The following is a 27,792-nucleotide window of genomic DNA, read 5'->3' on the forward strand; positions in this document are numbered from 1 at the left end:
TGGCACATCTCTGGGGAGGGGCCGGCCCAGTGACACAAGGAATCCCATTTGAACCTAACTGGTCAAACCTGTCTGGAAGGCCATTGTTAATGTGCATGCAACCTGTGACTGTGGCGTCCCTCATTTTAGCACCTCAGCCCAGGACCCAACCATCGCAGCTCTCCCTATCAGTGACCTGATCACTTCTCCCCGTTTTCATGCCCCCCCTCCATACATACCCTGCAGCAACCAGTACCCACCTGTCATCTGCATAATCACAGAGACTTCCACCTTTCATCCCTCCCAGTCATGGGAAGCTGAAGAACGGGAACAAACCACGCGTGGGGAAGCAGGCTAATTACAGGGACTGGGAGGCAGGACGCCCGGGTTGGCGGGAGGGCTGCTTTTGAACACCTGGAGGTAGCTAGGACAGTGTCAGCCTGTAGGAGCCTCCCCACCCCCATGGTGAACTTGCGGTCCAGGCTTAGTTCTTTCCCTGGAAATTCCACCCCTTTCAGGACCCAGGTTCCCTAACTCCCCAGCTTCTGCCTTCTTCAGCCTGGTACTGCTTCCTGAGCAGTGACAAACAGGAATTCCCTCCAGGAGCTTCTGACTGCAGATGAGGAAGGAAACATGAGAAAATCCGGATTCCTTCTCCCCACCCAGAACTGACTGATGAGTCACCACCCCAGAAACTCAGGAAGAAGCTGCCGCTGCTCTCCCAAAAGCTCCCCCCTTCCTCCTTCCTCAAGAACCCTCCTCTTGGCCCCTCTGCAACCTCTACCCTGGTTCTTGGTTCTAACTCTCTCCCCATCTCCTCCCTCCCATCTTTCCCTCTCCTCAGGCCTCAGCTCACTTACCTATATTTCTCAGAGGTACCCCTAGCATCTCCTCAAGAAGCACTTCTCTGCATTATTTAATTTAACTTGTATAATCAGTTCTGTTGAACACCATTAAGTACATGGACTCTTTTTTTCTTATTCTTTTTTTCTTTATTATGATCATTCCATTCTATGTATATAATCAGTAATTCATAATATCTTCACATAGTTGCATATTCATCATTATGATCATTTCTTAGAACACTTGCATCAATTCAGACAAAGAAATAAAAACACAACGGAAAAAAGTTCATACACGCCATACCCCTTACTCCTCCCTTTCATTGACCACTAGCATTTCAATCTAAATTTATTTTAACATTTGCTCCCCCTGTTATTTATTTTTATTCCATATGTTCTACTCGTCTGCTGACAAGGTAGATAAACAGAGCATTAGACACAAGGTTTTCACAATCACACAGTCACATTGTGAAAGCTATATCAATATACAATCATCTTCAAGAAACAAGGCTACTGGAACACAGCTATAAATTTTCAGGCACTTCCCTCCAACCTCTCCATTACATCTTGAAGAACAAGGTGATATCTGCTAAATGGGTAAGAATAACCTCCAGGATAACCTCTCCACTCTGTTTGGAATCTCTCAGCCATTGACACTTTGTCTCATTTCACTCTTCCCCCTTTTGGTCGAGAAGGTTTTCTCAATCCCTTGATGCTGAGTCTCAGCTCATTCCAGGATTTCTGTCCCACATTGCCAGGAAGGTCCACACCCCTGGAAGTCACGTCCCACATAGACAGAGGGAGAGTGGTGAGTTTGCTTGTTGTGTTGGCTAGAGAGAGAGGCCACATCTGAGCAACAAGAGATTATCTTGGGGGTGACTTTTAGGCCTAATTTTCAGTAGGCTTGACCTATCCTTTGTGGGGTTAAGTGCATATGAACAAACCCCAAGATTGGGGGCTCAGCCTATTGCTTTGGTTGTCCCCACTGCTTGTGAAAATATCAAGAATTCAACTTGGGGTAGTTGAATTTTCCCCTGTTCTCACCATTCCCCCAAGGGGACATTGTAAATACTTTTTTTACTCACTGTTCAAATCACTCGGAATTTATTGGGGCATCACTCCAGACAAACCTACAAAATCTTTTCTCTCTTTTTTTTTTTAACGTATTTTTTTAAATTTTTTTAAATACCAAAAAACACCAAACAAACACAAACATTCCTATTTTGATCATTCTGTTCTACATATATAGACAGTAATTCACAATATCATCACATAGTTGTATATTCATCACCATGAACATTTCTTGGAACATTTGCATGTATTCAGAAAAGAAATAAAATGAAAACAGAAAAAAATTTATACATACCATACCCCTTACTCCTCCCTTTCATTGATCACTAGCATTTCAATCTAAATTTATTTTAACATTTGTTCCCCCTGTTATTTATTTTTATTCCATATGTTCTACTCGTCTGCTGACAAGGTAGTTAAACAGAGCATTAGACACAAGGTTTTCACAATCACACAGTCACATTGTGAAAGCTATATCAACATACAATCATCTTCAAGAAACAAGGCTACTGGAACACAGCTCTAAATTTTCAGGCACTTTCCTCCAACCTCTCCATTACATCTTGAAGAACAAGGTGATATCTACTAAATGGGTAAGAATAACCTCCAGGATAACCTCTCCACTCTGTTTGGAATCTCTCAGCCATTGACACTTTGTCTCATTTCACTCTTCCCCCTTTTGGTCGAGAAGGTTTTCTCAATCCCTTGATGCTGAGTCTCAGCTCATTCTAGGATTTCTGTCCCATGTTGCCAGGAAGATTCACACCCTTGGAAGTCTTGTCCCACATAGACAGGGGGAGGGTGGTGAGTTTGCTTGTTGTGTTGGCTGGAGAGAGAGGCCACATCTGAGCAATAAAAGAAGTTCTCTTGGGGGTGACTCTTAGGCCTGTAGGCTTGACCTATCCTTTGCGGGGTTAAGTTTCAGATGAACAAACTCCAAGACTGGGGGCTCAGCCTATAGCTTTGGTTGTCCACACTGCTAGTGAGAATATCAAGAATTCAACTTGGGAAAGTTGAATTTTCCCCCGTTCTCACCATTCCCCGTAGGGGACTTTGCAAATACTTTTTTATTCACTGTTCAAATTACTCGGAATTTATTGGGGCATCCCTCTGGATAAACCTACAAAATCTTATGCCCTACTTAAGGATCCACGTACTTATCGTGTTCAATTAAGCTGTCCACATAAGTTATATTAGGAACTGCAGTAGTCAAAATATAAATTTTGTACCAAATAAACATCTTTTGCCTTAGTCTCACATATAAGTTAAATTTTTAAAATATTAATTACCATCTATTTCAACATCCTGCAGTAATGACATTCCTTTGTTCTTCCTCATGCAAAAACATTTTTAAATTTGTACATTTAGTCACTTTCATTATACATCTAGGCATTCCTAGATTATACCATCTCAATCTTTATTGTCTATCATTCTGATTTCATTTATGCCCCCAGCCCTCCTTCCTCTGTCATCCTCACATTCAGCTTCATTCAGTGTTGTATTACAGTTAGGTATTATCGTGCTATCCATTTCTCAGTTTTTACAATCAGTCCTGTTGCACAATCTGTATCCCTTCAGCTCCAATGACCCAATATCTTACCCTATTTCTATCTCCTGGTGGTCTCTGTCACCAATGAAATTCTCCAAGTTTATTCACTAATGTCAGTTCATATCAGTGAGACCATACAATATTTGTCCTTTTGTTTCTGCCTAATCTCACTCAGCATAATGTCTTTAAAGTCCATCCATGTTGTTACATAATTCATAACTTTACTCTGTCTTATGGCTGCATAATATTCCATCGTATGTATTTACAGTTTGTTTAGCCACTGTTCTGTTGATGGACATTTTGGCTGTTTCCATCTCTTTGCAATTGTAAATAATGCTGCTATAAACACTGGTGTGCAAATGTTTGTTTGTGTCCTTGCCCTCATGTCCTCTGAGTAGATACCTAACAATGGTATTGCCAGGTCACATGGCAATTCTATATTTAGCTTCCTGAGGAACTGCTACACTGCCTTCCACAGCAGTTGTACCATTTTACATTCCCACCAACAATGGATAAGTGTGCCTTTCTCCACATCCTCTCCAGCACTTGTCATTTTCTGTTTTGTTGAAAATGGCCATTCTGGTGGGTGTGAGATGATATCTCATTGTGGTTTTGATTTGAATTTCTCTAATAGCCAGGGAAGTTGGGTATATTTTCATGTGCCTTTTGGCCATTTGTAATTCCTCTTCGGAGAAGTGTCTGTTCAAGCCTTTTGCCCATTTTGTAATTGGATTGGCTGTTTTTTTGTCGTTGAGTTGAAGAATCTCTTTATATATTCTGGATACTAGACCTTTATCTGATATGTCATTTCCAAATATTGTCTCCCATTGTGTTGGCTGTCTTTTTACTTTCTTGACAAAGTTCTTTGATGCACCAAAGTGTTTAATTTTGAGGAGTTCCCATTTCTCTCTTTCTTTCTTCAATGATTGTGTTTTGGGTGAAAGGTCTAGGAAACTGCCTCCTATTATAAGATTTATAAGATATCTCCCTATATTTTCTTCTAACAGTTTTATGGTCTTAGATCTAATGTTTAGGTCTTTGATCCATTTTGAGCTAATTTTTGTATAGGGTGTGAGATATGAATCCTCTTTCATTCTTTTGCGTATGGATATCCAGTTCTCTCATTTTTCCAGTCTCTCATTTATTGAAGAGAATATTCTGTCCAAGGTGAGTTGGCTTGACTGCCTTATCAAAGATCAATTGTCCATAGATGAGAGGGTCTATAGCTGAACACTGTATTCTATTCCACTGGTCAGTATATCTATCTTTATGTCAGTACTTTGCTATTTTGACCACTGTAGCTTCATAATATGCCTTAAAGTCAGGTAGCGTGAGACCTCCAAATTCATTGTTTTTGCTCAGGATACCTTTAGCTATTCGGGGAACCCTACCTGTCATGGTTAGGTTCATGTGTCAACTTGGCCAAGTGGTGTGGTACCTGTTTGTCTGGTTAGGTAAGTGCTGGCCTGTCTGTTGCAATGAGGACATTTCATAGAATTAAATCATGATCATGTCAGCTACATCCACAGCTGATTACCTTTGTGATCAGCCAAAGGGGAGTGTCTTCTGCAATGAGTAATGCTTAATCTGATCACTGGAATCCTCTTAAGGAGGATTCAGAAGAGACAGGCTCTTCCTGTTTTGGCTGGCGAGCCTCTCCTGTGGAGTTCGTCCAGATGATCCATCGTAATCATCAGCTTCACAGTCTGCCCTACAGATTTGGACTCTGTGTTCCCATGGTCATGTGAGACACTTTTATAAATTTTATATTTTCAAGTGTTCCCTGTTGATTATGTTTCTCTAGAGAACCCTAACTAATACACTGCCTTTCCAGATAAATTTGGTTATTGGTTTTTCTAGTTCTGAAAATTAAGTTTTTGGGATTTTAATTGGTATTGCATTGAATCTGTAAATCAATTTAGGTAGAATTGACATCTTAAGTGTATTTAGTCTTCCAATCCATGAACACGGTATGCCCTTTCATTTATTTAGGTCTTCTGTGATTTCTTTTAACAATTTCTTGTACCTTTGTATAGGTCTTTTGTCTCTTTAGTTAAATTTATCCCTAAATATTTTATTCTTTTGATTGCAACTATAAATGGAATTATTTTCTTGATTTCCCTGTCAGATTGTTCATTACTACTGTATAGAAACACTACAGATTTTTGAGTGTTGATCTTGTAACCTGCCACTTTGCTGTACTCATTTATTAGCTCTAGTAGTTTTGCTGTGAATTTTTCAGGGTTTTCGACATATAGCATCACATCATCTGCAAACAGTGCGAGTTTTACTTCTTCCTTTCCAATTTTGATGCCTTGTATTTCTTTTTCTTGTCTAATTGCTCTGGCAAGAACTTCCAACACAATGCTGAATAAAAATGGTGATAGTGGATATCCTTGTCTTGTTCCTGATCTTAGGGGGAAAGTTTTTAGTTTTTCCCATTGAGGATGATGTTAGCTGTGGGTTTTTCAAATATCCCCTTTATCATTTTGAGGAAGTTCCTTTCTATTCCTATCCTTTGAAGTGTTTTCAACAGGAAAGGATGTTGAATTTTGTCAAATGCCTTTTCTGCACCAATTGAGATGATCATGCAGTTTTTCTGCTTTGATTTGTTGATATGGTGTATTACATTAATTGATTTTCATATGTTGAACCATCCTTGCATACCTGGGATGAATCCTACTTGTTCATGGTGTATAATTCTTTTAATGCGCTGCTGGATTCGGTTTGTGAGAATTTTGTGAGGATTTTTGCATCTATATTCATTAGAGAGATTGGTCTGCAGTTTTCTTTTTTTGTAATATATTTGTCCGGCTTTGGTATGAGGGTGATGTTGGCTTTGTAGAATGAGTTAGGTAGTTGTCCCTCCTCCTCAATTTTTTTGAAGAGTTTGAGCAGCACTGGTACTAATTCTTTCTTGAATATTTGGTAGAATTCACATGTGAAGCCATCTGGTCCTGGACTTTTCTTTCTGGGGAGCTTCTTAATTACTGATTCAATTTCTTTACTTGTCATTGGTTTGTTGAGGTTGTCTATTTCTTCTCGAGTCAATGTTGGTTGTTCATGTCTTTCTAGAAAGTTGTCCATTTATCTACATTGTCAAATTTATTAGCATTAAGTTGTTCATAGTATCCCATCATTACTTCCTTTATTTCTGTGGGGTCAGTGGTTATGTCTCCTCTTCCATTTCTGATCTTTATTTGCATCCTCTCTCTTCTTCCTTTTGTCAATCTTGCTAAGGGTCTATCAATCTTATTGATTTTCCCATAAAACCAGCTTCTGGTTTTATTGATTTTCTCAATTGTTTTCTTGGTCTCAATTTCATTTATTTCTGCTCTAATCTTTGTTATTTCTTTCCTTTTGCTTGCTTTGGGGTTAGTTTGCTGTTCTTTCTCTACTTCTTCCAAGTGGACAGTTAATTCCTCAATTTTTGCCCTTTTTTCTTTTTTGATATAGGCATTTAGGGCAATAAATTTCCCTCTTAGCACTGCCTTTGCTGCATTTCATAAGTTTTGATATGATGTGTTTTCTTTTTAATTTGCCTCAAGATATTTACTGATATCTCTTGTAATTTCTTCCTTGACCCAGTGGTTGTTTAAGTGTGTGTTGTTGAGCCTCCACATATTTGTGAATTTTCTGGCACTTTTCCTATTATTGATTTCCCACTTCATTCCTTTATGATCTAAGAAAGTGTTTTGCATGATTTTAATCCTTCTAAATTTATTGAGACTTGCTTTGTGACCCAGCATATGGTCTATCCTTGAGAATGATCCATGAGCACTTGAGAAAAAGGTGTATCCTACTGTTGTTGGGTGTAATGTTCTGTAAATGTCTGTTAAGTCTAGCTCATTTATGGTATTATTCAAATTCTCTGTTTCTTTATTGATCCTCTGTTTAGATGGTCTGTCCATTGATGAGAGTGGGGAATTGAAGTCTCCAACTATGATGGTAGATTTATCTATTTCTCTTTTCAGTGTTTTCAGTGTGTGCCTCGTGTATTTTGGAGCATTCTGGCTTGGTGCATAAATATTTATGATTGTTATGTCTTCTTGTTGAATTCTTCCTTTTATTAATACATAAGGTCCTTCTTTGTCTGTTTTAACTGTTTTACATTTGAAGACTAATTTGTTGGATATTAGTATAGCTACTCATGCTCTTTTCTGATTGTTATTTGCATGAAATATCTTTTATCAACCTTTCACTTTCAACCTATGTTTATCCTTGGGTCTAAGAGGTATTTTCTGTAGACAGCATATAGATGGGTCCTGTTTTTTAATCCATTCTGCCAGTCTATGTCTTTTGATTTGGGAGTTTAATCCATTAATATTTAGTCTTATTACTGTATCGGTAGTACTTTCTTCTCCCATTTTGCCTTTTGGATTTTATATGTCATATCTAATTTTTCTTCTTTTTACCTTTACTCATAGTCTTCCTTTCTCCACTTTCTCCACACCTCTCTCTCCTGTCTTTTGTATCTGCCTCTAGTGCTCCATTTAGTATTTCTTGCAGAGCCAGTCTCTTGGTCACAAATTGTCTCAGTGATTTTTTTGTCTGAAAATGTTTTTAATTTCTCCCTCATTTTTGAGGACAATTTTGCTGGATATAGAATTCTTTGTTAGCAGTTTTTCTCTTTTCGTAATTTAAATATATCATCCCTCTGTCCTCTCGCCTCCATAGTTTCTGCTGAGAAATCTACACAGTCTTATTGGGCTTCCCTGTGTGTGATGGATTGCTTTTCTCTCGCTGCTTTCAAGATTCTTTCTCTTTGACCTCTGACATTCTGATTAGTAAGTGTCTTGGAGTACGTCTACCTCGATCTATTCTCTTTGGGGTACACTGCACTTCTTGGATCTGTAATTTAAAGTCTTTTATAAATATTGGGAAAGTTTCAGTGATAATTTCCTCCATTAGTTTTTCTCCTCCTTTTCCCTTCTATTCTCCTTCTGGGACACCCACAACACACATATTTGTGCACTTCATGTTGTCATTCAATTCCCTGAGTCCCTGCTCATATTTTTCCATTTTTTTCCTTATATTTTCTTTTGCTTGTCAGATTTCAGATGTCCTGTCCTCCAGCTCACTAATCCAACTCCTGCCTCTTGAAATCTGATTGTGTGTTTCCATTGTTTTTTTTCATCTCTTCTACTGTGCCTTTCATTCCCATAAGTTCTGTGATTTGTTTTTTCAGATTTTTCGATTTCTTCTTTTTGTTCATTACTTGCCTTCTTTATATCCTCCCTCAATTCATTGATTTGATTTTTTATGAGGTTTTCCATGTCTGTTCAAACATTCTTAATTCATTGTTTCAACTCCTATATCTCATTTGAATTGGTTTGTTCCTTTGACTGGGCCCTATCTCCAATTTTCCTAGTGTGATTCATTATTTTTTGCTGGTGTCTAGGCATTTAATTACCTTAATTAGCTTATTCTGGAGATTGCTTCCACTTCTTTTACCTAGGATTTTCTTGCTGGATGACTTTGTTGTCTGTTCTTTGATATTCAGTTCAGCTTATTCTGTACCACTATCTTAGTTTCGTTTAACAGAGCAGAATTTTTCAGTTCTTGTTTTCTTGTTTCTTACCCTGCCTGTATGGTACATTTCCCCCCCCCACCCTTAGAAGGGCCTATTGAGGTATTATAGACCCCAGCCAGATTTTCCCAGACCTAACTGGTCTCCTGTCAGGAAGAAAAGAACCACATGTGTCAGTTTTCCCTGAGGATGAGAACCAGCAGGTTGAAAGACTTTCCTGTAAAGTCTCTGAACTCTGTGTTTTTCCTATCCTGCCCGGTATGTGGCACTTGTCTGCCTGCAGGCCCCACCAGCATAAGGTAATGCAGTATCTTTAACTTCAGCAGACTCTCCCTGCTGGAGGCATGGTGGAGACAGAGGAGAGGTTGTAGGCTGGCTTTAATTGCTTCAAATTTCCAAACCCTGGGGTCTGAATTCCTTGAGGGAAGGAATCCACCTGAAGCTGGGCCCCACCCCTCTCCTGGGGAAGGCACAGGCTCCAGACAAGTTCTCCAACATGCTTGTTTCTCCCTATGCCTGGGGCAGTTGCAGCCTAAGAAGTCCTGTTGCTGTATCCAAAGGCAGTCCAGCCTTTGTAGAAACACAGCCACAAAAACATAAAAAAGAGAAATCCTTCTCAGAGCAGGACCCCCGTTCCTCAGCATAAGTTGGTATGCTGCTTTTCAGATCCTATGTGCCTCCTCCTTTCCTTCAGAGCCCAGACCCTCTGAAGTATTATGTGCTAATCGATCCAAAAAAAACCTCTGTTTTGATTTTTCTTTTTTCTTTTTCCGTCAGCCCTGCCCCCTTGGTGCCAGGGCAAAAAACAGCAACTTCCACTGTGACCAGTTTAGCTGAGCTGCGGGCCTGTTTTTAGTAGTCAGAATTTGTGAATTAATTCCACAATTGAAGCTTAGTTGCGCTCAGCCCCTGCTGCTGGTCAAGTCCCTTTCCTTTCCTCTCTAGGAAGCAGCCTGTGGGGGAGGGGCACCAGTTGCCCCAGCTTGGGGATTCATGATTCTGGGGGGGAGGGGGGTGGCTCACAGCTGGTCCAGACTGGGGTACGCTGTGTTTCCGGTCACTGACGTGGCCCCAGGAGTTGTTCTGTGTTGTTCCTGGCTATTTAGTAGCTGTTCTGGACGATGATCTAAATCCCATATCTCGCTAAGCCGCCATCTTGGCACTCTCCAGAGTACATGAACTCTTGAATAGGGAGTGAGAGCTTGTTGGTTTGTTCAGATTAGTGTGATACCCCGAATATGCCAGAGGGCAGTGAATAAAGAAGAATTTGCAAAGTCCCCTTGGAGGACTGGGAAGAAAGGAGGAAATATTCAAAATTGGAAATTTTCTGATATTCTCACAAGCAGTGGGGACAACCAAATCAATAGGCTGAGCCCTTCCCTCGGGGTTCACTCCTTTGAAACTTATTTCTGCAAAGGAGAGGCTAAGCCTACTTATAATTATGCCTATGAGTCACCCCCAGAGAACCTCCTTTGTTGCTCAGATGTGGCCTCTCTAAGCCAACTCAGCAGGTGAACTCATTACCCTCCCCCCCACCCCCAACATGGGACATGACTTCCAGGGGTGTAAATCTCCCTTGCAGCGTGGGACAGGACTCCTGGAATGAGCGAAACCCTGGCATCATGGGATTAAGATAGCTTTCTTGACCAAAAGGTGGAAGAGAGAAATAAGACAAAATAAAGTTTCAGAGGCTGAAAGATTTCAGAGTCAAGAGGTTATGCTGGAAGTCATTCTTATGCATTGTATAGATATCCCTTTTTAGTTTATGATGTATTGGAGTGGCTGGAGGGAAGTACCTGCAATTGTTGAGCTGTGTTCCAGTAGTCTTGATTCTTTTTTTCTTTTTTACATGGGCAGGCACCGGGAATCGAGCCCGGGTCCTCTGGCATAGCAGGTGAGCATTCTTGCCTGCTGAGCCACCGTGGCCCACCCAGTAGTCTTGATTCTTGAAGACTGTATAACAATATAGATTTTACAATGTGACTGTGTGATTGTGAAAACCTCGTGTTTGATGCTCTTTTGTGCAGACTGAAACACTAGTGGTCAATGTGAGGAGGGGTAAGGGGTATAGGATGTATGAGTCTTTTCTTTTTATTTCTTTTTCTGGAGTGATGCAAATATTCTAAAAATGATCACAGTGACAAAAACACAACTATGTGATGACAGTGTGAACCACTGATTGGACACTATGTATTGACTATATGTGTGTGCAATTTCTTAATAAAATTTTTTAAAAAAATGAGGATCTTGGTGCCTGTAAGTCCAATAAATCTTTCAGAAGTAATATGCCCAAAATAGGACTTGATTATTTTCCAAGTTGTTCCCAGCCTGGTCTGCGCCCCCCAGTCCAGCTTTAAGGGTCAACACTGTCTGCTTTGTGGCTCAAATTGAAAACCTTCATTCCTCTTTTCCCCCACCCCCAATCCACCTGCAAACCTGTTCACTCTATATCCAAAACCCAGCCACTTCCCACCCCCTCCCTTTAGCCAGAACCACCACTATCTCTTGCTCTTGCCTCTCCGAACACCCTCCTAATTTGTCTTGTTGCTCCCACACTTCATCACTTACCCACACCCAAACCCCTCCTCTACAATACAGCCAAAGGATCTTTTAAGAACGTAAATCTACATCACTTCCCTGTTTAGAAAATACTCCAAGGGGACTGTATGGTAGCCCATGACAAACTCTGGGATCTATCTTGTAACCACTAAGAGTGCTTTGAAAACTATTGCTTTTTTATTTCTTTGCTTTGTATATGTTACACTATACAATAAAAAAAAAGTTTAAAAAAATACTCCAAGGGCTTCCTATTGACTTAATAAAATCCAAATTCTGTATCACAGTCTTGGTCTATCTCTCCAGCATCTTTTATCACTCTTCCCTTATTCAGGACCCTCAAATCCCATCTGGTCCCAGGAGCTTTGCGCTTGCTGTTCCCTCTACATGGACACTCTTCTCTCAGACAGAGTTCATTTCCTCAATTCATTTAGATCTCAGCACAATATCCCCTTCTCAATTTTCCTGACCTCCTCAATCTAATGTTGCTCCTCCCCCATCAGTTTCTATCACATTATTATATTTTATTTTGTCTCCATTGAACTTACTCATATTTGAAATGATCTTCTTTGTTCACACGTGGCTATTATTTCTCTCCTTAGTAGAACCTAAGGCCATGGAAGGAAGGACCTTGCCTGAGAAGTCCACCACTTTAACACCAGGGCAAGGACCCTGCCTGGCATGTGAGATTCCTCTCAAATGAAGGAAAGCTGTACCTTCCTCACTCCTGGTATTTCTAATCTTCAAGAGGTAAAGATTAGGACAAAGAAAACCTACAGCTTCTCAAAAAGCTTCCAACTTAGTCAAAGAAAGGGGTTTTGAAAAAGGCAGTCTGGAGAAAAAGCTGGGAGACCACTTCTCACACCTCCAGGAAAACTGATGTCTGCAGGGATAACTCCCTTTTATTTTCAGAGACATTTCCAAGCAATGGCTCCAATATCATCATCTTTATTGAGCATAAGAGGATTCACAGACCTCTTCCTCAGGTGGGAAAGAGGGCTGAGCTGGCTGGCTGCTCCCTTCTCCACATCTTCCTGGCTCCCCCAGGCTCAGAGCTGCTCAGCTGCCAACTGAAGCAGGAAAGTCCTGGCTGTCTTCTTGACAAATACCTTCTTCTCTGGAAATGGCTTCACTCAGGCCATGCAGGTCATCAAGCAGGGCACAGAGAGACTCTGGGAAAGAAGACGCGAAGAGATGGGAAGAGACAAGAGAAGGCTCTCACAGCAACCATGCAGAGATAACAGGGCTGGCATAAGGTCTGAGGGTTATGAGGGAGAAGGTTCTTTGGTCCAGGGTGGGTGCAGAGAAAAGAGACTACTGGCCCTAAGGATTACACCATCCAAGAGTGTCTGTGTAGAGATTCCTGCAGTCCCCAATGGTCCCTTCGTGCCTTAGACTGTTACCTTTTTTCAAGTCCCTGGTGGAGACTGCCACCGCTGGAGGGGAGGGGGTCAAAGGAGCTGAAGGTGACAAAGACCCTGGAGGCTTGGAGCCAGACTCCGTGGATCTCCTCTCATCCAATAAGGAAGGAAGAAGTGCCAACAGCCGTTGCTGCTTGTAACGGGAGAGGAGACCCTCCTGCCGCAAGGTGGCCTGGGAAGGAGAGGGTTAAAGGCCACCTAGCCCAGACAGAGCCTCCCCTTCCTCTTTCCACACCTCCATCCCCCTCCGGCCCAAGACTGGTCCTGATCTCTGCCGCCCCTACCAGCATGAGGTTCTTATCCCTCTCCAGCTCCTGCAGGCGCCGGGTCAGCCGCAGCCCCTCCTCCTTCCGGGCCTCATCCTGCAGGTGCCTGAGCTCCTGGTTCCTTTCCTTTTCCCGGGCAGCTTTGCGCTGGATCTGGCGTAGGGAGACCACTATGGGGAAGCCAGGGCACCGAGGAAGCAGGTGTGGGTCAGCATAGAGGTAGCAAGACCCCATGAGAACGAGACCAGAGGGACTGGGAGGAATGTGGGGGCAGCCACTCTGTGGCCTGGGGAGGTCACTTAGGCTTTGTGGATTTGTCTCTGTGCAGTGAGAGGAACAGGCTGAGGGCTTTGGGACCCCATGAATCTGTGACCCCCAAGGAGCTTCCCCATCCCTGAACCATCTCAGAGTCCCTTAGGGGACGTCTGAATATGGACTGGATGTTAGGTTTTGTGCAGTCAGTGTCGATTTTCTTAAGGTATATAATGGTGGTAAGGTTACATACGGGAGTTTCCTCCTATATTTGTGGGAGATGAAGGGTCATGATGCTTACATCTTACTTTAAATAGTTCAAAAAATATATACAAATGTGTGTGGATAGAGATATCAAATGTGGCAGAAGGCTAATAACTGCTACATTTAGGTACAGAAGGAGCCTAGGAATTCATTACATTACTACTTCAACATGTCCAGGGGTTTGAACGTTTTCTTAATAAAAAAGTCAGGGGCTAATCTTTGGTGTCAGATGTCAGCAGTGGATGCCATTTTGGAGGGGTAGTGACTCTGAGGGCCCGAGGGGGCTCCAGTGCTGGTCACATTGTTTCTTGATCCAGGTGCTGGCTACGTAGATGTGGTCCGCATGTGAAAATCTATTTGTGCCCTTTCCTTGTAGACGTTAATACTTGTCCACTTCAGTAAGAAGCCTTAAAACAAGTTGGGGAGGAAACCATAACCTATGTCTCAAGACTTCCTCCTTCCTGGAAGGCGTCTACCCTCGGCAAATCTCACCAGCCTTGGTGTGCTCTCTCCGTGCCTCGCTCAGCCTCCTTTCTGTTTCTGACAGCTGTTCCCGTAGCCGTGTTTCCACTTCAGACACCTTCTCTTGTAGAACTGGGGAGGAGGTGCAGATGGGGTGTGTCAGGAGGCGTCGAGGTCTGCAGCCCCCGCCCCTCTGGGTAGTGCCCAAGCCGATCCCCCCACCACCTTGCTCATAAATTTTCTGTTGCTGAGTTAGCTCCTTCCGGAGATTGGCTGCCTCCTCTGTGCTCTCCTGCTGGCCCTGGCGAGCCACTTCCAGCTGCCGCCCCACGTTGGCCAGGGACTCCTGGGTATGCTGCAGTTCCTGCTCCAACTGCTGGGCAACCTTACTCAGCTGCTGCCGTTCTGCCTCCCCTGGAAGGAGGTGACATCCAGCTTGCTGCTTCCTTCTTTGGCTCTGAACCCCCCAACAGTGCTCAGGCCTCCCCAGATCCAAGACCTTCCCTTCTCCCCTGTATTCCCACCAAACCTGACCCCAGTAGCTCAGGGCTGGGCATACCTTGTTCCCGGGCCCGGCCCACCTCCTGCTGGATGAGGTGGGCACTTAGCTGCAGTTCTGCATCCAGGCGGTTACGCTCTTCCCGCAGCTGCTCCAACTCAAGGCCCACATCTGTGGGGGCTGGGGGTGGAGGTGAGGGTGGGGGGTGGCTGAGACAAGGAAGAGAAAGAGAGTCAGGGAAAAATCACCTAGCTGCCTGACCCCTCTTTACTGCTTTGGGTCCCAGCAACCAATATCCTAAAGCCCACTCTCCTCCCCCTGATCCATATATCTGTGCCCCCAAATTCACCTCTCCTGGCGCAGCTGGGCAAGTGCCACTTTTCGAGCCATCAGGCCTGGAGGGGAAAAGAATAGAGAGCAACAGAAAGATGAGTTTTCCAGAAAGCAAAGGGAAGGCAAGGAGTAAGGGAAAAAGAGATGCCAAAACTGGTGAGAGAAAGGAAGGAAAGAAGATGGATAAGGGATCAGGGAGAGAGAGCTGGGCCAGGAAGAAGAGGGAAGAGCTGGAGGGGCTGGGACAGGATGCAGTGTGGCTGCCCTACCCACCCTGAATGGTGTGGATCTTGCGGGCGGCATAGCTGAGCCGGTTGCTGAGGCTGGGGAGCCGGGCTGCAGCCTCTTCCACCTTAGCCATGGTGCTCAGGAGCCAGACATGAGAGCTGAGGGTTGGGGCATAAGGTTGCTGAGCCCGCAGCCCTCACCTCACTCCCAAAAGGACTTGGTGTGTCCTGTAATGATATGAGTGAGGAAAGCAGGGAGGGGGAAAGAGAAGTGGAGAAAAAGAGACCCTGAAGCCAAAAGAAGGTCAGGAGCTGTAATGTATGTGCACTAACTTCTCTGCCCTTTCCTGGAGCTGTGCTGCAAATCCTGCCCAAGCTCCTTAGCAGGCAAAAGAAAAGAAGAAAATCAGAGGGCTTAAATACCTTAGTGACTGCCAAATAAAATGATCTAGTTGCTCATAAATATATATGTTTATATTTATATATAAAAATTTAAAAAACCTAAACAAGACAAAAAACCCACAGCTATTTCTGTTACTGAAATCTAAGACAAGCTTCTCATCTGGGTCAGTATCTTTAATAAAAGTCCTACAGTAAAAACAATAATAAGCTCTCTGGCCCAGGGCTTTACCTGGATGCTGTAACACAGTTAAAGTATTCAGTAAGAGCAATTCTGCAAGGGCCTAAACAATGTGTACCATAAAGCTGGCTAATCTCTAGTTGACTGAGACTTCTTCAGGTGCAGGTCACTGCAGAGGTTCCTGGGATTTGGGGAATCCCCTGGCCTTGTATGCCACATTTGGGGTATATGAACTGATGTGTGTTTTTCTAAGGAACAAAGGCCCATTAAACTCCATCAGCTTTCTAAGGGGCCAAGAGAGGCATTAACTCACTACTTATCTTCTCAGACAAGCTGCTGAGATTATTTCTCAGAGCTGGGTTTTTGATCACTAGTATGCATCAGAGAGATCAAAGTTATCCCCTGCAACAAGCTTAGGAATGTATATTCTCTGACAACAAGCTCTGTGCTCTGTGGGCTGGTTGTACCAGGAGTAGGACCAACCCCAGTTCACAAGAGCTAAAAAGTCTAAACAGGGCCAAGGCCCCCAGGGAGGAAGGCCAAAGGAATACCTGGAGACGGACAGAACTACCTCAGGAGAGGCCAAGCCTGCAGCAACAGAAAAACCAGTAGGTGGCAATGGCCTGAAAGCTGGATCCCAAAGAGCACAGCAAACATCACTTTACCCGGAAAGGGTTTAAGTGGCTGTTTCCAACACCTACTGTGGCTCTTATTAAAGCAATTTCCTGATAAAGTCTCCAAGTCATCTGCCTTGTCAATGTTAGAGAATATCTCTGGTACCTCAATGCCCAAGACTGAGGAGAGATTTATTACCAGTGCAAAGAAGCTTTTGTTTTCCCATAGAGGTTTTTGTACAAGATAATAAAGGTCATATAACAATAGTTGGTAATGGAACAATGAAGATATCGGTGGAGAAACACAGGCTTGCAATTGATTAAGAAGGAAACTGGTATTCATTTTAGCTGGACTTTCTAGTAAGTAAGTAGGTGTAATGTTTTAAAAGAAAAAGATGAAATGTTTTTCTAACTCAAGAGGACATGCTTGTAAAATTTTAAAGAGCAGGAGGGGAGGGAAAAGGACGGGATTGGAGAGGAAGGGAGGGTTGATCTGGTATTCAAGTCCCCATCCTTGAACAGTTTTGAAGGTGGAGATTCCTCCCTGGTATCCTGCTTAGCTCCAGCTGTTACCAGACTGAACTGCATGAGGAAGCCAGAAGGAATCCTAGGAGTTCATAAGAGATTGTGGTGGGAATGTGGAGAAGGTGGCCCCAGGAACAAGCCCTTTTAACCCTATATCCCCCACACTGACAGTTTTCCAGCCTCTCTTGCCCAAGGCCCAAGATGCCACAGATGCTGAGAGAAAGAAACATGACTCCACTGACCCCTTCTTCCACCCCAGATACCTGCTCACAGAATTGACCACAAACTTAAGCTGCTCCTCAGCCACGGCTATCTGCTGCTGCTGCTTGCACCTAGCCTCCTGAGCCCGGCTCAGCTCCCCCTGCAGGGCCTGGGAAGGATGCAGGTAAAGAAAAGGTTCCCTTGGCTCCAAGGCCCACAGACCCACGCCATGTGTTTCCTCACCACCCCCTTCAGCCTTGCCCATCTCAGACAACTGACCTTGGCACTGATCCGCTCCATCTCCACCTCTGCAGCTTTATCCTGCAGGGAGCGCTGTAGGATGGCCTCCTTCTGGCTGTGGGATGCAACTCTTCCCTCAAGCTCTGCCACCTGGGGTAGGGGGAGTTGGGCTAGGGCATTTCCAGAACACAAAGTCGTAGGGGTGGGGGCATCCCCACTGGGGATGAAGGGGCAAGGGCAAGGGTCTCTGAAAGAATGCCATGCAGGAAGAGAAGCAGCTTGGGATAATTAGTATGGAGAATGAGTCCATTTCCCTTCCAGAATCATGTCAATATGCCCACTCCCCGAGGACCCACCCCCTGACCGTGCACCTATCCTTCAGTATAGCTGCCTCTTCAGAGAGGCCTTCCCTGACCGTCCTAATTCAAGCTGCTCCCACCCCATAGTCTCTCTCAGGTTCATTATTATTATTATTATTTTTGGTTTTACTTGATACCACATATAATTATTTGACATTTTCTGTCTTCTTGTTTCTTTTTCCATTTTTTAAATTTATTTATTAATTTAAAAAAATTAACAAATGAAATATAACATTAACATAGATAATCAGTAATTCACAATATCATCATTTCTTAGAACATTTGCATCCATTCAGAAAAAGAAATAAAAAGACAATAGAAAAAGAAATAAAACGAAAACAGAAAAAAATATATATATATTATACCTACCATACCTCTTACCCCTCGCTTTCACTGATCAGTAGCATTTCAAACTAAATTTATTTTAACATTTGTTCCCCCTATTATTTATTTTTATTCCATATATTCTACTCATCTGTCGACAAGGTAGATAAAAGGAGCATCAGACACAAGGTTTTCACAATCACAGAGTCACATTGTGAAAGCTATATCATTATTCAATCATCCTCAAGAAACATGGCTACTGGAACACAGCTCTACATTTTCAGGCAGTTTCCTCCAGCCTCTCCATTACATCTTGAATAACAAGGTGATGTCTACTCAATGCTTAAGAATAACCTCCAGGATAACCTCTTGACACTGGAATCTCTCAGCCATTGATACTTTGTCTCATTTCACTCTTTTTTGGTCGAGAAGGTTTTCTCAATCCCTTAATGCTGAGTCTCAGCTCATTCTAGGATTTCTGTCCTACGTTGCCAGGAAGGTCCACACCCCTGGGAGTCATGTCCCACGTAGACAGGGGGAGGGTGGGATGGTGAGATTGCTTGTTGTGTTGGCTAGAGAGAGAGGCCACATCTGAGCAACAAAAGAGGCTCTCTTGGTGGTGACTCTTAGGCCTAAATTTTAAGTAGACTTGATCTATTCTTTGTGGGGTTAAGTTTCATATGAACAAACCCCAAGACTGGGGGCTCAGCCTATAGCCCCGAAGGGGGCTTTGCAAATACTTTTCCACTCACTGATCGAATCACTCTGGGATTCATCAGGGCATCACTCTGGACAAACCAACAAAATCTCATGTCCTACCTGAGATTCCAAGTACTTATGGTGTTCAATCAAACTATTTACATAAGTTATATTAGGAAATGCACTAGTCAAAATATAAATTTTGTACCAAATAAACATTTTTTGCTTTAGTCTCATACATAAGGTGACATTTTAAAATATTAATTACCATCTCTTTTCAGCACCCTGCAGTAATGACCTTTCTTTGTTCTTCCTCATGCAAAAACATTTTTAAAATTTGTACATTTAGTCTCTATTATTATACACTCTTGTCTTCTTGTTTCTTACCTGTCTCTCCCTTTAGAATATCAACTCTGTGGAGCAGGTAATCAGTGTGTCTCTGCTCAGGGCTGTATTACCAGTGTGTGGTTACAACACTTAACAAATATTTGTTGAATAAATGAATGCCTTACCATTTTGTAAGGAATAAGGAGTCGGCAGGAATGGCGGAAACATGGGGAGGAAAAGAGAGTCAAAGTACCTGTTCCTTCAGCTGTCCAACGTATTCTCTGTGGCCCAGGTCCTGGGCCTTCAGCTGTACCATGAGGGAAAACACCTTCTCCCGCCAGCAGTTCAGCAACGACTGGACTTTCTTGATACACTCAGGCTCCAGGGATTCTGAAGGCTGAACCTGAGAGTGGGAAGGTGGCATTGGTGAGTGTGGGCTCCTGGGGGAGTAGAGGAAGGAGACAGCAGCCTTTGATTTGTCTCTAACCCACCCAGAATAACAAGAACCACAGTAAGAAGAGGTCTCAGAAAGGAAGATTACTCGTAGGCAAGTTCTGACAGCACACAAGCACCCCATTATATGCACAGGGACCCAGCAAGGAGAGGGGGGAGGGAGCACTGAGGCAGGGGTCTCCTACCTTCCTGGCCAGGTCCTCCTCCTGTAGGGTAAGGATGTACCCAAGGCTCTGCACCCGCACTTGCAGCAGCTCTGTGGTGGAGCGCAGGGCGTCCCGGTCCTCCTGCAGATGCTGTGGGCAGAGTGAAAGCAACCACCCCCTTTCAGCCCCTGTGCTGGCCCACAGCTTTCTCTCCTGGGGCTGGGTTCTTCTCCAGGGGCTGCCTTTACCTCTGAATGTACTCCCTAAGCACTCACATCCCACCACAGCATCCCCAACCCCTGCACACTCCCTTACCTGTAGGGTTTTCAGAAGCTCCTGTCGCTCTAGTTCCCATGTCTGGTTGTGGATCTCAGGAGGGACTTGTTCCCCCACATATTTCCTTAAAGTTTCAACCAGGACCACCTGAGCCTCCAAGTCTTCTTGTGTCTTTCTAGGATCAGGGTGGGACCAGGAAAGACCATCAGCGGGGCAACCTGGAGATGCCACACCCACCTTTTGCTAACCCCTTCTTTGGCCCCCATTGCCTGCCCCACAGACCTTAATTGCTTCTGTAGCAGCTCAGTCTCCTTCTGGGCCATGGCCAGTTCCTTGGCTTCCTCTGCCTTCCTGGCTTCCAAGCTACTCAAAGACTTCTCTAAGTCCTCAGTCTTGTTGGTCAAACTGGAAAGAGCTTCTTGGTGAGCCTCTGTTAAGCAGGAGAGCTGTGGAGAGAAGAAAGGTCTCAGCAGAGCCCAGCTAATTCCCCCATTTGTGCTTTCCAAATCTCCCTTCCCTGTTTTGGCCTTGTCGCTTCACTTCCACTTTCTGTGACCTTTGATAATGACCCAACAACCCCCAATTGCACATGGCAAAATGGAGACTCATTCTTGGCACCTCACTGTCCCCTGCCACACACGTCTAAACCTCCAGCAGCTCCCATCAGATCTCCCCCAAAACATATCTTCACTTCTCTCCCTCTTCACTGCCACCAATCTAAGTTAAACCATCCTCAACTCTCACCTAAACAGCTATAACCATGTTTAACTAGTTTTTTAAAACCTTGAGTACTTACACCATCGCATTCAGCATAAAATTCAAACTTCTTCCACAGCCTGAGAAACAGGGCTTTGGCTACTGTACTCTTCCCTGAGGCTCTCACCGTCATTCACTCTGCTCCAGCCATAAGGCTCTCCTTTCCTTAACTCAACAAACCAAGCTCTTTCCCAGTCTCTACCTAGACGGCTTCCCCCAGTTCTTCAGACAAGGCTCTTCTTCACTTTTCAGATCTTGGGAGGCCTTATTTGGCCCTCAAATCTTTACCTACCCTTGCTCTGTCCTGCCACACCCTGCTCACTCCCTTATGATCTTTCTTGGGGACTTGTTGTATCTGTCACAACCCCTTGGAAAGGAAGCTCTGAGAAGCTAGAATCTTGTCTGTTTTGCTCATTATTATATCCCCAGCACTGCAAAATTCATGGTAGGAACATAGAAATACTCAAAGAGAGTAGTGGAGCAGATGGGTGAAAGAGCAAAAAGGTGGGTGCCTGCTTTCAGTTTGGTACCACCCTGACCCTACTGCCATGATCTTTCTGAATATAAATCACAAAACTGTTCTTAGACATAAAATACAAAACTGACAATGTCATTTCCCTGCATAAAACCTTTCGATGGTTACTCTTTACTCTGAGGATCAGTATAAAGTTCATTACTAGCCCCATGCCTGCGTGCCCTTGCCCAACTCACTCTGGGCACCATCCAGCATGGTCCCTTCAGGACAGTCCACCCCTCCAGCTCAGCTCTGCGCAGCCCAGCCCAGCCCAGCCCAGGCCTCCCTTGTGCTGTGGAAGTGTCCCACCAGCTCCCCTCACCACCCCAACCCATGCCTCTTCACCAGCCAACTCCTGTTTCTTTTTTCTTTGAACTGTCTGGTTACTGCCTTTGTCCATTCTCTGATCAGACTGCTGGTCTTTTGTGTCTCAATTTCTAAGCACATAAATATTGGGGATATTAGCTTTTTCCTGTGATACGAGGTATAAATATTCTTCCCTAGTGTATTGTTTACCTTTTTACTTTTTTTGTCATGCGTAAGTTTACTATTATAAAGCCAGTGTATCAATCTTTTATGGCTTCTAGATTTTGACTCATAATTAGGAAGTCCTTTCCCACTCCAAGGTTATAAAGGAATTCCCCTATATTTTCTTCCAGTATCTTTACTGTTTCATTTCTGAACATGTCAATTCATTAGGGTGGTTTTTCCTAAACCCCTGGAATAGGCCCCTTGCCCCTTCTCCTTCATGGCACTTTCCCCCATTGTAATTAATTGTGATTAAATCAAGTGTTCAAAGTATATCTCCCTGGCTGTACGCTCCATCCATAAGGGCAAGGGACTTGGACAGGTTTGCTCACCACCGAATCCTTTCCAAGCTCAGTGACAGCAGAGTAAGCATCAATAAATGGTGACAAAATAATCTCCACTTTGTAGTCCATTTCAGGATCCCACTCCCACTGCCTTCACTCCAGCCCCTCCCCACAGTGCTCCCAGATAAACTGGGTACCTGCAGCAAAGTAGGAAGGCAAACTATAAAGGTCCTGGAAGGGGAAGGAGAGTTTCCAGTGGTGGCAGGTCACCTGAGTCCTGGGAAAAAAGTGAAGTCTGAATAAGCCAAAAATATCCAATTTCTCCTTTTTTCCACGTCACCTGTTACTTTTTCTATGTTCCCCAGAGTTCTTCTCCTCACTCTATAGCTCACAGGGGCCTTCTCTACAGCACTGTAATCCTTGCTGGAAAGCTACTGCTCAATGCGCCCTGAGTCCTTCCTCTCCTCTTCCCCTCCACTGTCATTCACCTGCTCTTGGTGTAGCCTCCGAACCTCTTCCAGCTCTCGCTGGCTTCCTTCTTCCAAATTCTTCCTGATGACCTCAGCCCCGGCCAACGCAGCACGTAGGCCCTCGGCCTCAGCTCGGCCGGCCTTCTCTGCCTGTGCCAGAGCCTCCAGCTCCATGGCCTGGGCCTCTAGCCTCATCTTCTGCTGCAGCGAGGTCTCCCGCAGGACCCGTACCTCCTCCTCAAATCGCCGCAGCTCCTGTAGCTGCCTGGAGATCAGCTCAGCCTGCTGGCTCAGGGCCTGTGACCCTTGCAAGTCCAGGGACCTTCAAAGACAGGTTAGCATAGGTCAGATGCTTCTCTGGAGATGGGAGGAGAAGAGGACTCCTCCGCTTCCATATGGGGAGTTGGGGGGATGAAAATGGGCCATGGGCTCTCTGTAGAAGACACAGTGAGGAATAAAAACACAGGGATCTCTGCATTTACATCACTATTGTCACTCACCGAGGCCCTACCAAGCCAGGTAAGTCCACTGTCTAGGCTCACAGGACCTAGAAGCTAGCTGAAATCATGGAACACAGACCTCAAGAGCCATATTCAGGCAGATAGACTACACGTCACATGCACACAACAATCATGGTAGAATGGGAAGGCAAGAGGTGTGGGAAGGGGTATAAGGATGGCACATCATTAGACCACACATTCTGAGTGGAAAGGATGCAAGAGCATGCAGAGACTTCTGAATTCTGAGTAAGAGCATGGAAAAGTTGGAGGTAGGAGAGAGAGTAGCGAGGTCATGAGCGTCCAAGATTGATATGGCAAGTCCAAGAGCTAACTAAAAACATTTTCTGATCGTTAGGTATACTATATGACAATTCTGAGGGAACTGTCCAGCAATAGATTACATTGTCTCTACCATTAGAGAGTTTACAACGTACTCATGTCATATAAAGTTTAAACCAATTTATAACATGGCTCTTAGAAAGCTCTCTCCTGAGGCCCAGGACCACAGGATCTTCTTAAAGTGGCAGGGATCTGTACACAGCCTAGAAAAATTAAGTGATTGGCGAAACGTCCCCCAGTTGGTATCAGAGAGTCACTGTCTCCTGACACCAAGTCTAGTGCCCCCCTTTATTCATCATCCTCCTTGACAGGGTCCAAGGTAGATCCATTACAATCCCACTCTAGAGCAAAATGGCAGAGTGACATTCCAGTACGACTGGGAAAAGACGCACATGTAACTCCCAGAATAAGAATTCTTATAGACAATACATCAACAAATAGCAAGGCCAACTCAAATGCCATGTCCTCTGTATGGTCTTCTGTCAACTACTCCATCAGAAGGAATCTATACCACCATAGTGTCAAGTCTATGCTTCTACTCTGAATTTAAAATAACTTCAGACTTGCAGGACAGTTACAAAAATAATATAAAATCCACACAGAGACCTCCAATAATCACCCCACTCCTAGACACCCAGATCTACCAATTTTAATATTTTCCCACATTTGCTGTATCATTCTATCTAACCAGCTATCTGTCCATCTATCTACCTATCTTTTTATCTATTCTCTACATATTTGAGAGTAGATTGTACATATCATACTTCCATGTATACTACCTAAGGAAAAGAATATTCATTTATGTGAATAACTATATTTATCATGTCCGAGAACTTTAACAATAATATTAAGCTTATAGTCTCTATTCCAATTCTTTTCATATATTCCAATAATGCCCTTTGGAACCTTTTCTCCTCCATTACTGGATCCAGTCCAGGATCATGTATTGCATTTAACTGGCAATGTCTCTTTAGCTGCTCTTTTTTTCTTTTTACTTGTGAAAACATGTATACAACATAAACTTTCCCATGTCAACCATTCCCAAGCAAACCATTCAGTGGGATTAATCACATTCACAATATTGCCCTCCTTTCACCACCATCCATTACCAGAACTGCCCTATCACCCCCAAAAAGAAACCCAATACTAATTATCCATTAAATGTCCCACCCCAACCCCTGTTAACCTACACTCTACTTTCTCTTCAAATTTGCACTTCTAGCTGTTTCCTAAGTGTGTATGAATTATTTTACTCAACGTGATGTCTTCAAGGTTCATCTATGGAATATATCAGAATTTCATTTCTTTTTATTTTTTTTTAACAGTTTTCATTGTAAAATATTACATAAAAAGCAAAGCAAGAAAAAAGCAATATTTTTCAAAGTACACTTCAGCCAGTAGTTACAGAATAGATCCCAGACTTTGTCATGGGTTGCTACTCCATCACCTCAGATTTTTCCTTCTAGCTGCTCCCAAACACTGGAGGCTAGATGGAATATTAATATAGTGATTCAGCAGTCATACTTCTCTGTTAAATCCTATTTACTCTGTTATACCTCCTCTTTCTTCCATGATCCCTCTCCCAATCCATAAGGATCCCTGGGCAAAGCCCATTCTGACTTTTTTCATGTTGAGAAGTGGTGCAGACACTAAAGGACAGGGGGATATAATTAATTGATAATTGTGGAGTGGTTGGTCACTCTGGGTTTCAAGATTTCTCAGACCTAGGAACCCTCTGGGAATCATAGGTTCCAGGAAAGCAAACTCAGTGCACGAAACCTTTATAGAGTCTTAACATTTCTTAACATCTCTTCTTAAGAAATGTTCATCAGCTGAACATTAGGGTTGCTACTGCCTACCGTATTTGGCTATCTGGATGCTGCTGCTATGACCACTGGTGTACAAATACCTACCTGAGTCCATGTTTTTTCCTTTTGAGTACATACCAAGCAGTGGGACTGCCAAGCCTTATGATAATTTTTAGTTAACTTTTTGATGCACCACCAAACTGTTTTCTACAGTAGCTGAACCATTTTACATTTCCATCAACAAAGTACAAAGGTTCCTGTTTCTCCACATCATTGACAACACTTGCTATTTTTTATTTTTAATAAGCTATTCTAATGGGTGTGAAGTGGTATCTCATTGTGGTTTTGATTTTAATTTCCTTAATGGCTAATGATGAGCATCTTTTCATGTGCCTTTTAAGAGAAATGTCTATTAAAGTCCATTTTTCATTTGGGTTGTCTTTTTGTTGTTGAGTTGCAGGATTTCTTTTTATATTCTGGATCTTAAACCATTATCAGATACATGACTTCCCAATATTTTCTCCCAATCAGTAGGTTGTCTTCACTTTCTTGATAATGTTCTATGATGCACAACAATTTTTAATTTTGATGAAGCCCAATTTACCCATTTGTTTGTTTTGTTGCTCATGATTTTGGGGTGAACTGACCTAAGATTTTAAACTCCTTAATATCAGGATCTCGCCCATTCATCTTTGTTATCTCATCCCTAGTCTCCAGCAACTTCCTTACTATTTATAGTTTGTAGGCACCGAAGAACTGGTTATGTAAAAGTGAATAAATTATATTGATTACATTCACGATGGTATCTTACCATCACCACCATCCATTAGCAAAACTTTATACCACTGAATTGTGTATGTGAAAGTGATTAAAATGGGAAATGTTATGTTGTATATATATATATATTTGGGGGGGGGGGGTGCATGGTCCAGGAATCAAACTCGGCTCTCCCTCATGGAAGGCAAGCATTCTACCACCTAACCACCTGTGCACCCTATTGTATACATTTTTAAAAGAAAAAAAAAACTCAAGTGATAGAAAAAGGAAGAAAAAAATTATGGAACCAACTGCTGACACAGGGTAAGGAATCTATTCTGGTAAAACAGAGTCTTCGGTGAGCAAGCTAAGGAAATGGTGATGCCAGATGCCTACCTGTCTCTCCGTGCTGGCTCCTGCCCATCGCCAGAAGCAGATCGTTCCCACATGTCCGCCTGCAGTCTCTGGTTGTCTAGCCGCCTCTCTGAGACCTCTTGTTGGGCCAGGGATTGCACCAGGGGAATGTCCGAGACCCAGGTAGAAGCCATTCTTGGCACAGAATGAAGGGGCCGAGCTTGGAAGTGGGATGGAGGAATTAGCCTAGTGGAACCTGAGGAATCACAAGGGCACAGGTGGTCAGTTTCCCAAGGAGAGGTCATCACCAGTCCCCTAGTCTGGTCCCACTGACCTGAAGTTCGAAACATCTCTGCACTTTCTGAAGGCTCTAGATTCTGTCTCCAGCCATCCATGATCCCCTGAACAACAGGAAAAACAAGGACATTCCAATTCAGTTTTCACACCCCTTCCAAAGAGAAAGCCCCTATGATAAAGTTATCCTTCCTAAATAATAACTGGTCCACCCGACATTCAGCTTCTCTTCTCCTAGTTTCCAAAAGGAGAAACCCCCAAGATCACCTCTTTGTCCCACCCTGATTCCTGACAGAACCCTGGCAATAACATGAGGTGGGGGGGGGGGGGATTTACTGACACAAGCTGAGGAAAGCTCTTAGGTTCTACTCATATTCCTAGTATTTTGGGCAGTCTTTACCCTCCTCCTTAAGTTTCTAGAGTCCCTGCTGGTCCTGCAGGTCTGAGGTGAGAGAGGGCGCACGGAGTGCAGGCGCTGTGAGCCCAACCTCCAGAGTTCTCTCCATGGCTCAGCCAGGCCTTGAGGAAGCCCATCCAGACACCACCAAGCCATGACTCCTGGGTCCTTCCCTATGAAAGCACTGGCCCAAGGCCTGGCTGCAGACGAGTGCCACCACATGTAGGGCTAGATGCCTCCCCAGGATCCCTGGGAATCCACACAGCCCTAGACCCCTTGACAGAAAGGCCAGCTGTCTGCCATTTCACTGAATCCCTTTCTGCAATTCTCCTTTCAGTTTCTCTCTATTATCCCCTCAGTTTCCATTCCTATTGCCCACTCTCCCCTCTTCGGAGTCTCAGGGTAAGAGTGGGCTCTTCAAGATCTCACCTCCACCATCCCACCCGAATTGATCTATTTTTTTCTAGAGCCTGAGATTCATACCCCACTCCCTCCCTAGTCCTAATCTGTTTTTTTCCTGAAGAAATTATCCTTGTCCGTCACTCTCACCCTCATCTACCGGCTCAAAGATGCCTGCTCTCGTCTCCCTACACTCTCGATTCTCACCCCCGCTCTTCTCCGATACCCCAGTTATCCCCGCGCCTACAGCCGGCTGGATTCCGAGATCTAAGGCTGTTCTGACCACCCTATCTGTTCCTTTACCAGGCCCCTGAACCTTCTTCCCGATGGACCCCTTGTACCCACCCCCACACCCCAGCCAGCCCCTTCCCGCCCACAACCGACCCTTCCCACCCCCA

At 43.8% G+C, this 27,792-nt stretch overlaps 1 protein-coding gene across 6 annotated transcripts; it reads right to left on the reverse strand.

Moving 5' to 3' along the window:
• Positions 1-12,459: 12,459 nt before the first annotated feature.
• On the reverse strand, positions 12,460-27,772 carry CCHCR1 (coiled-coil alpha-helical rod protein 1). Of its 6 annotated transcripts, none has more exons than XM_077161263.1 (18): positions 26,999-27,772; positions 26,639-26,705; positions 26,347-26,560; positions 22,566-22,869; positions 20,278-20,441; positions 20,035-20,170; positions 19,759-19,869; positions 19,374-19,523; positions 17,451-17,561; positions 17,234-17,340; positions 15,298-15,410; positions 15,041-15,086; positions 14,752-14,900; positions 14,418-14,606; positions 14,223-14,324; positions 13,233-13,384; positions 12,931-13,078; positions 12,460-12,699 (listed from the first exon to the last, which is right to left on the reverse strand). In XM_077161263.1, the coding sequence occupies exons 1-18, from the start codon at positions 27,215-27,217 to the stop codon at positions 12,587-12,589; spliced, it is 2,595 nt and encodes an 864-aa protein (XP_077017378.1). In that variant the 5' UTR covers positions 27,218-27,772; the 3' UTR covers positions 12,460-12,586. The 6 variants fall into 6 exon arrangements, 4 of the variants coding, with proteins under 4 accessions (XP_077017378.1, XP_077017377.1, XP_077017376.1 ...); XM_077161262.1 differs by having other exon boundaries at positions 12,931-13,120; XM_077161264.1 differs by having other exon boundaries at positions 12,588-12,699; positions 12,931-13,146.
• Between the last annotated feature and the right edge of the window lie 20 nt (positions 27,773-27,792).

The sequence above is a fragment of the Tamandua tetradactyla genome, chromosome 5 (assembly GCF_023851605.1).
Source record: "Tamandua tetradactyla isolate mTamTet1 chromosome 5, mTamTet1.pri, whole genome shotgun sequence".
In the NCBI taxonomy this organism is placed as follows: Eukaryota; Metazoa; Chordata; class Mammalia; order Pilosa; family Myrmecophagidae; genus Tamandua; species Tamandua tetradactyla.

Bases quoted from the DNA above. Each gene is read 5' to 3' on its own strand.
- CCHCR1 (XM_077161261.1), bottom strand. From the start codon at position 27,217: ATGTGGTGGCACTCGTCTGCAGCCAGGCCTTGGGCCAGTGCTTTCATA. The intron at 26,561-26,638 runs GTCAGTGGGACC...GTGATTCCTCAG, and splicing joins AGAGATGTTTCGAACTTCAG to GTTCCACTAGGCTAATTCCT. The intron at 22,870-26,346 runs GTAGGCATCTGG...CTGTCTTTGAAG, and splicing joins GAGCCAGCACGGAGAGACAG to GTCCCTGGACTTGCAAGGGT.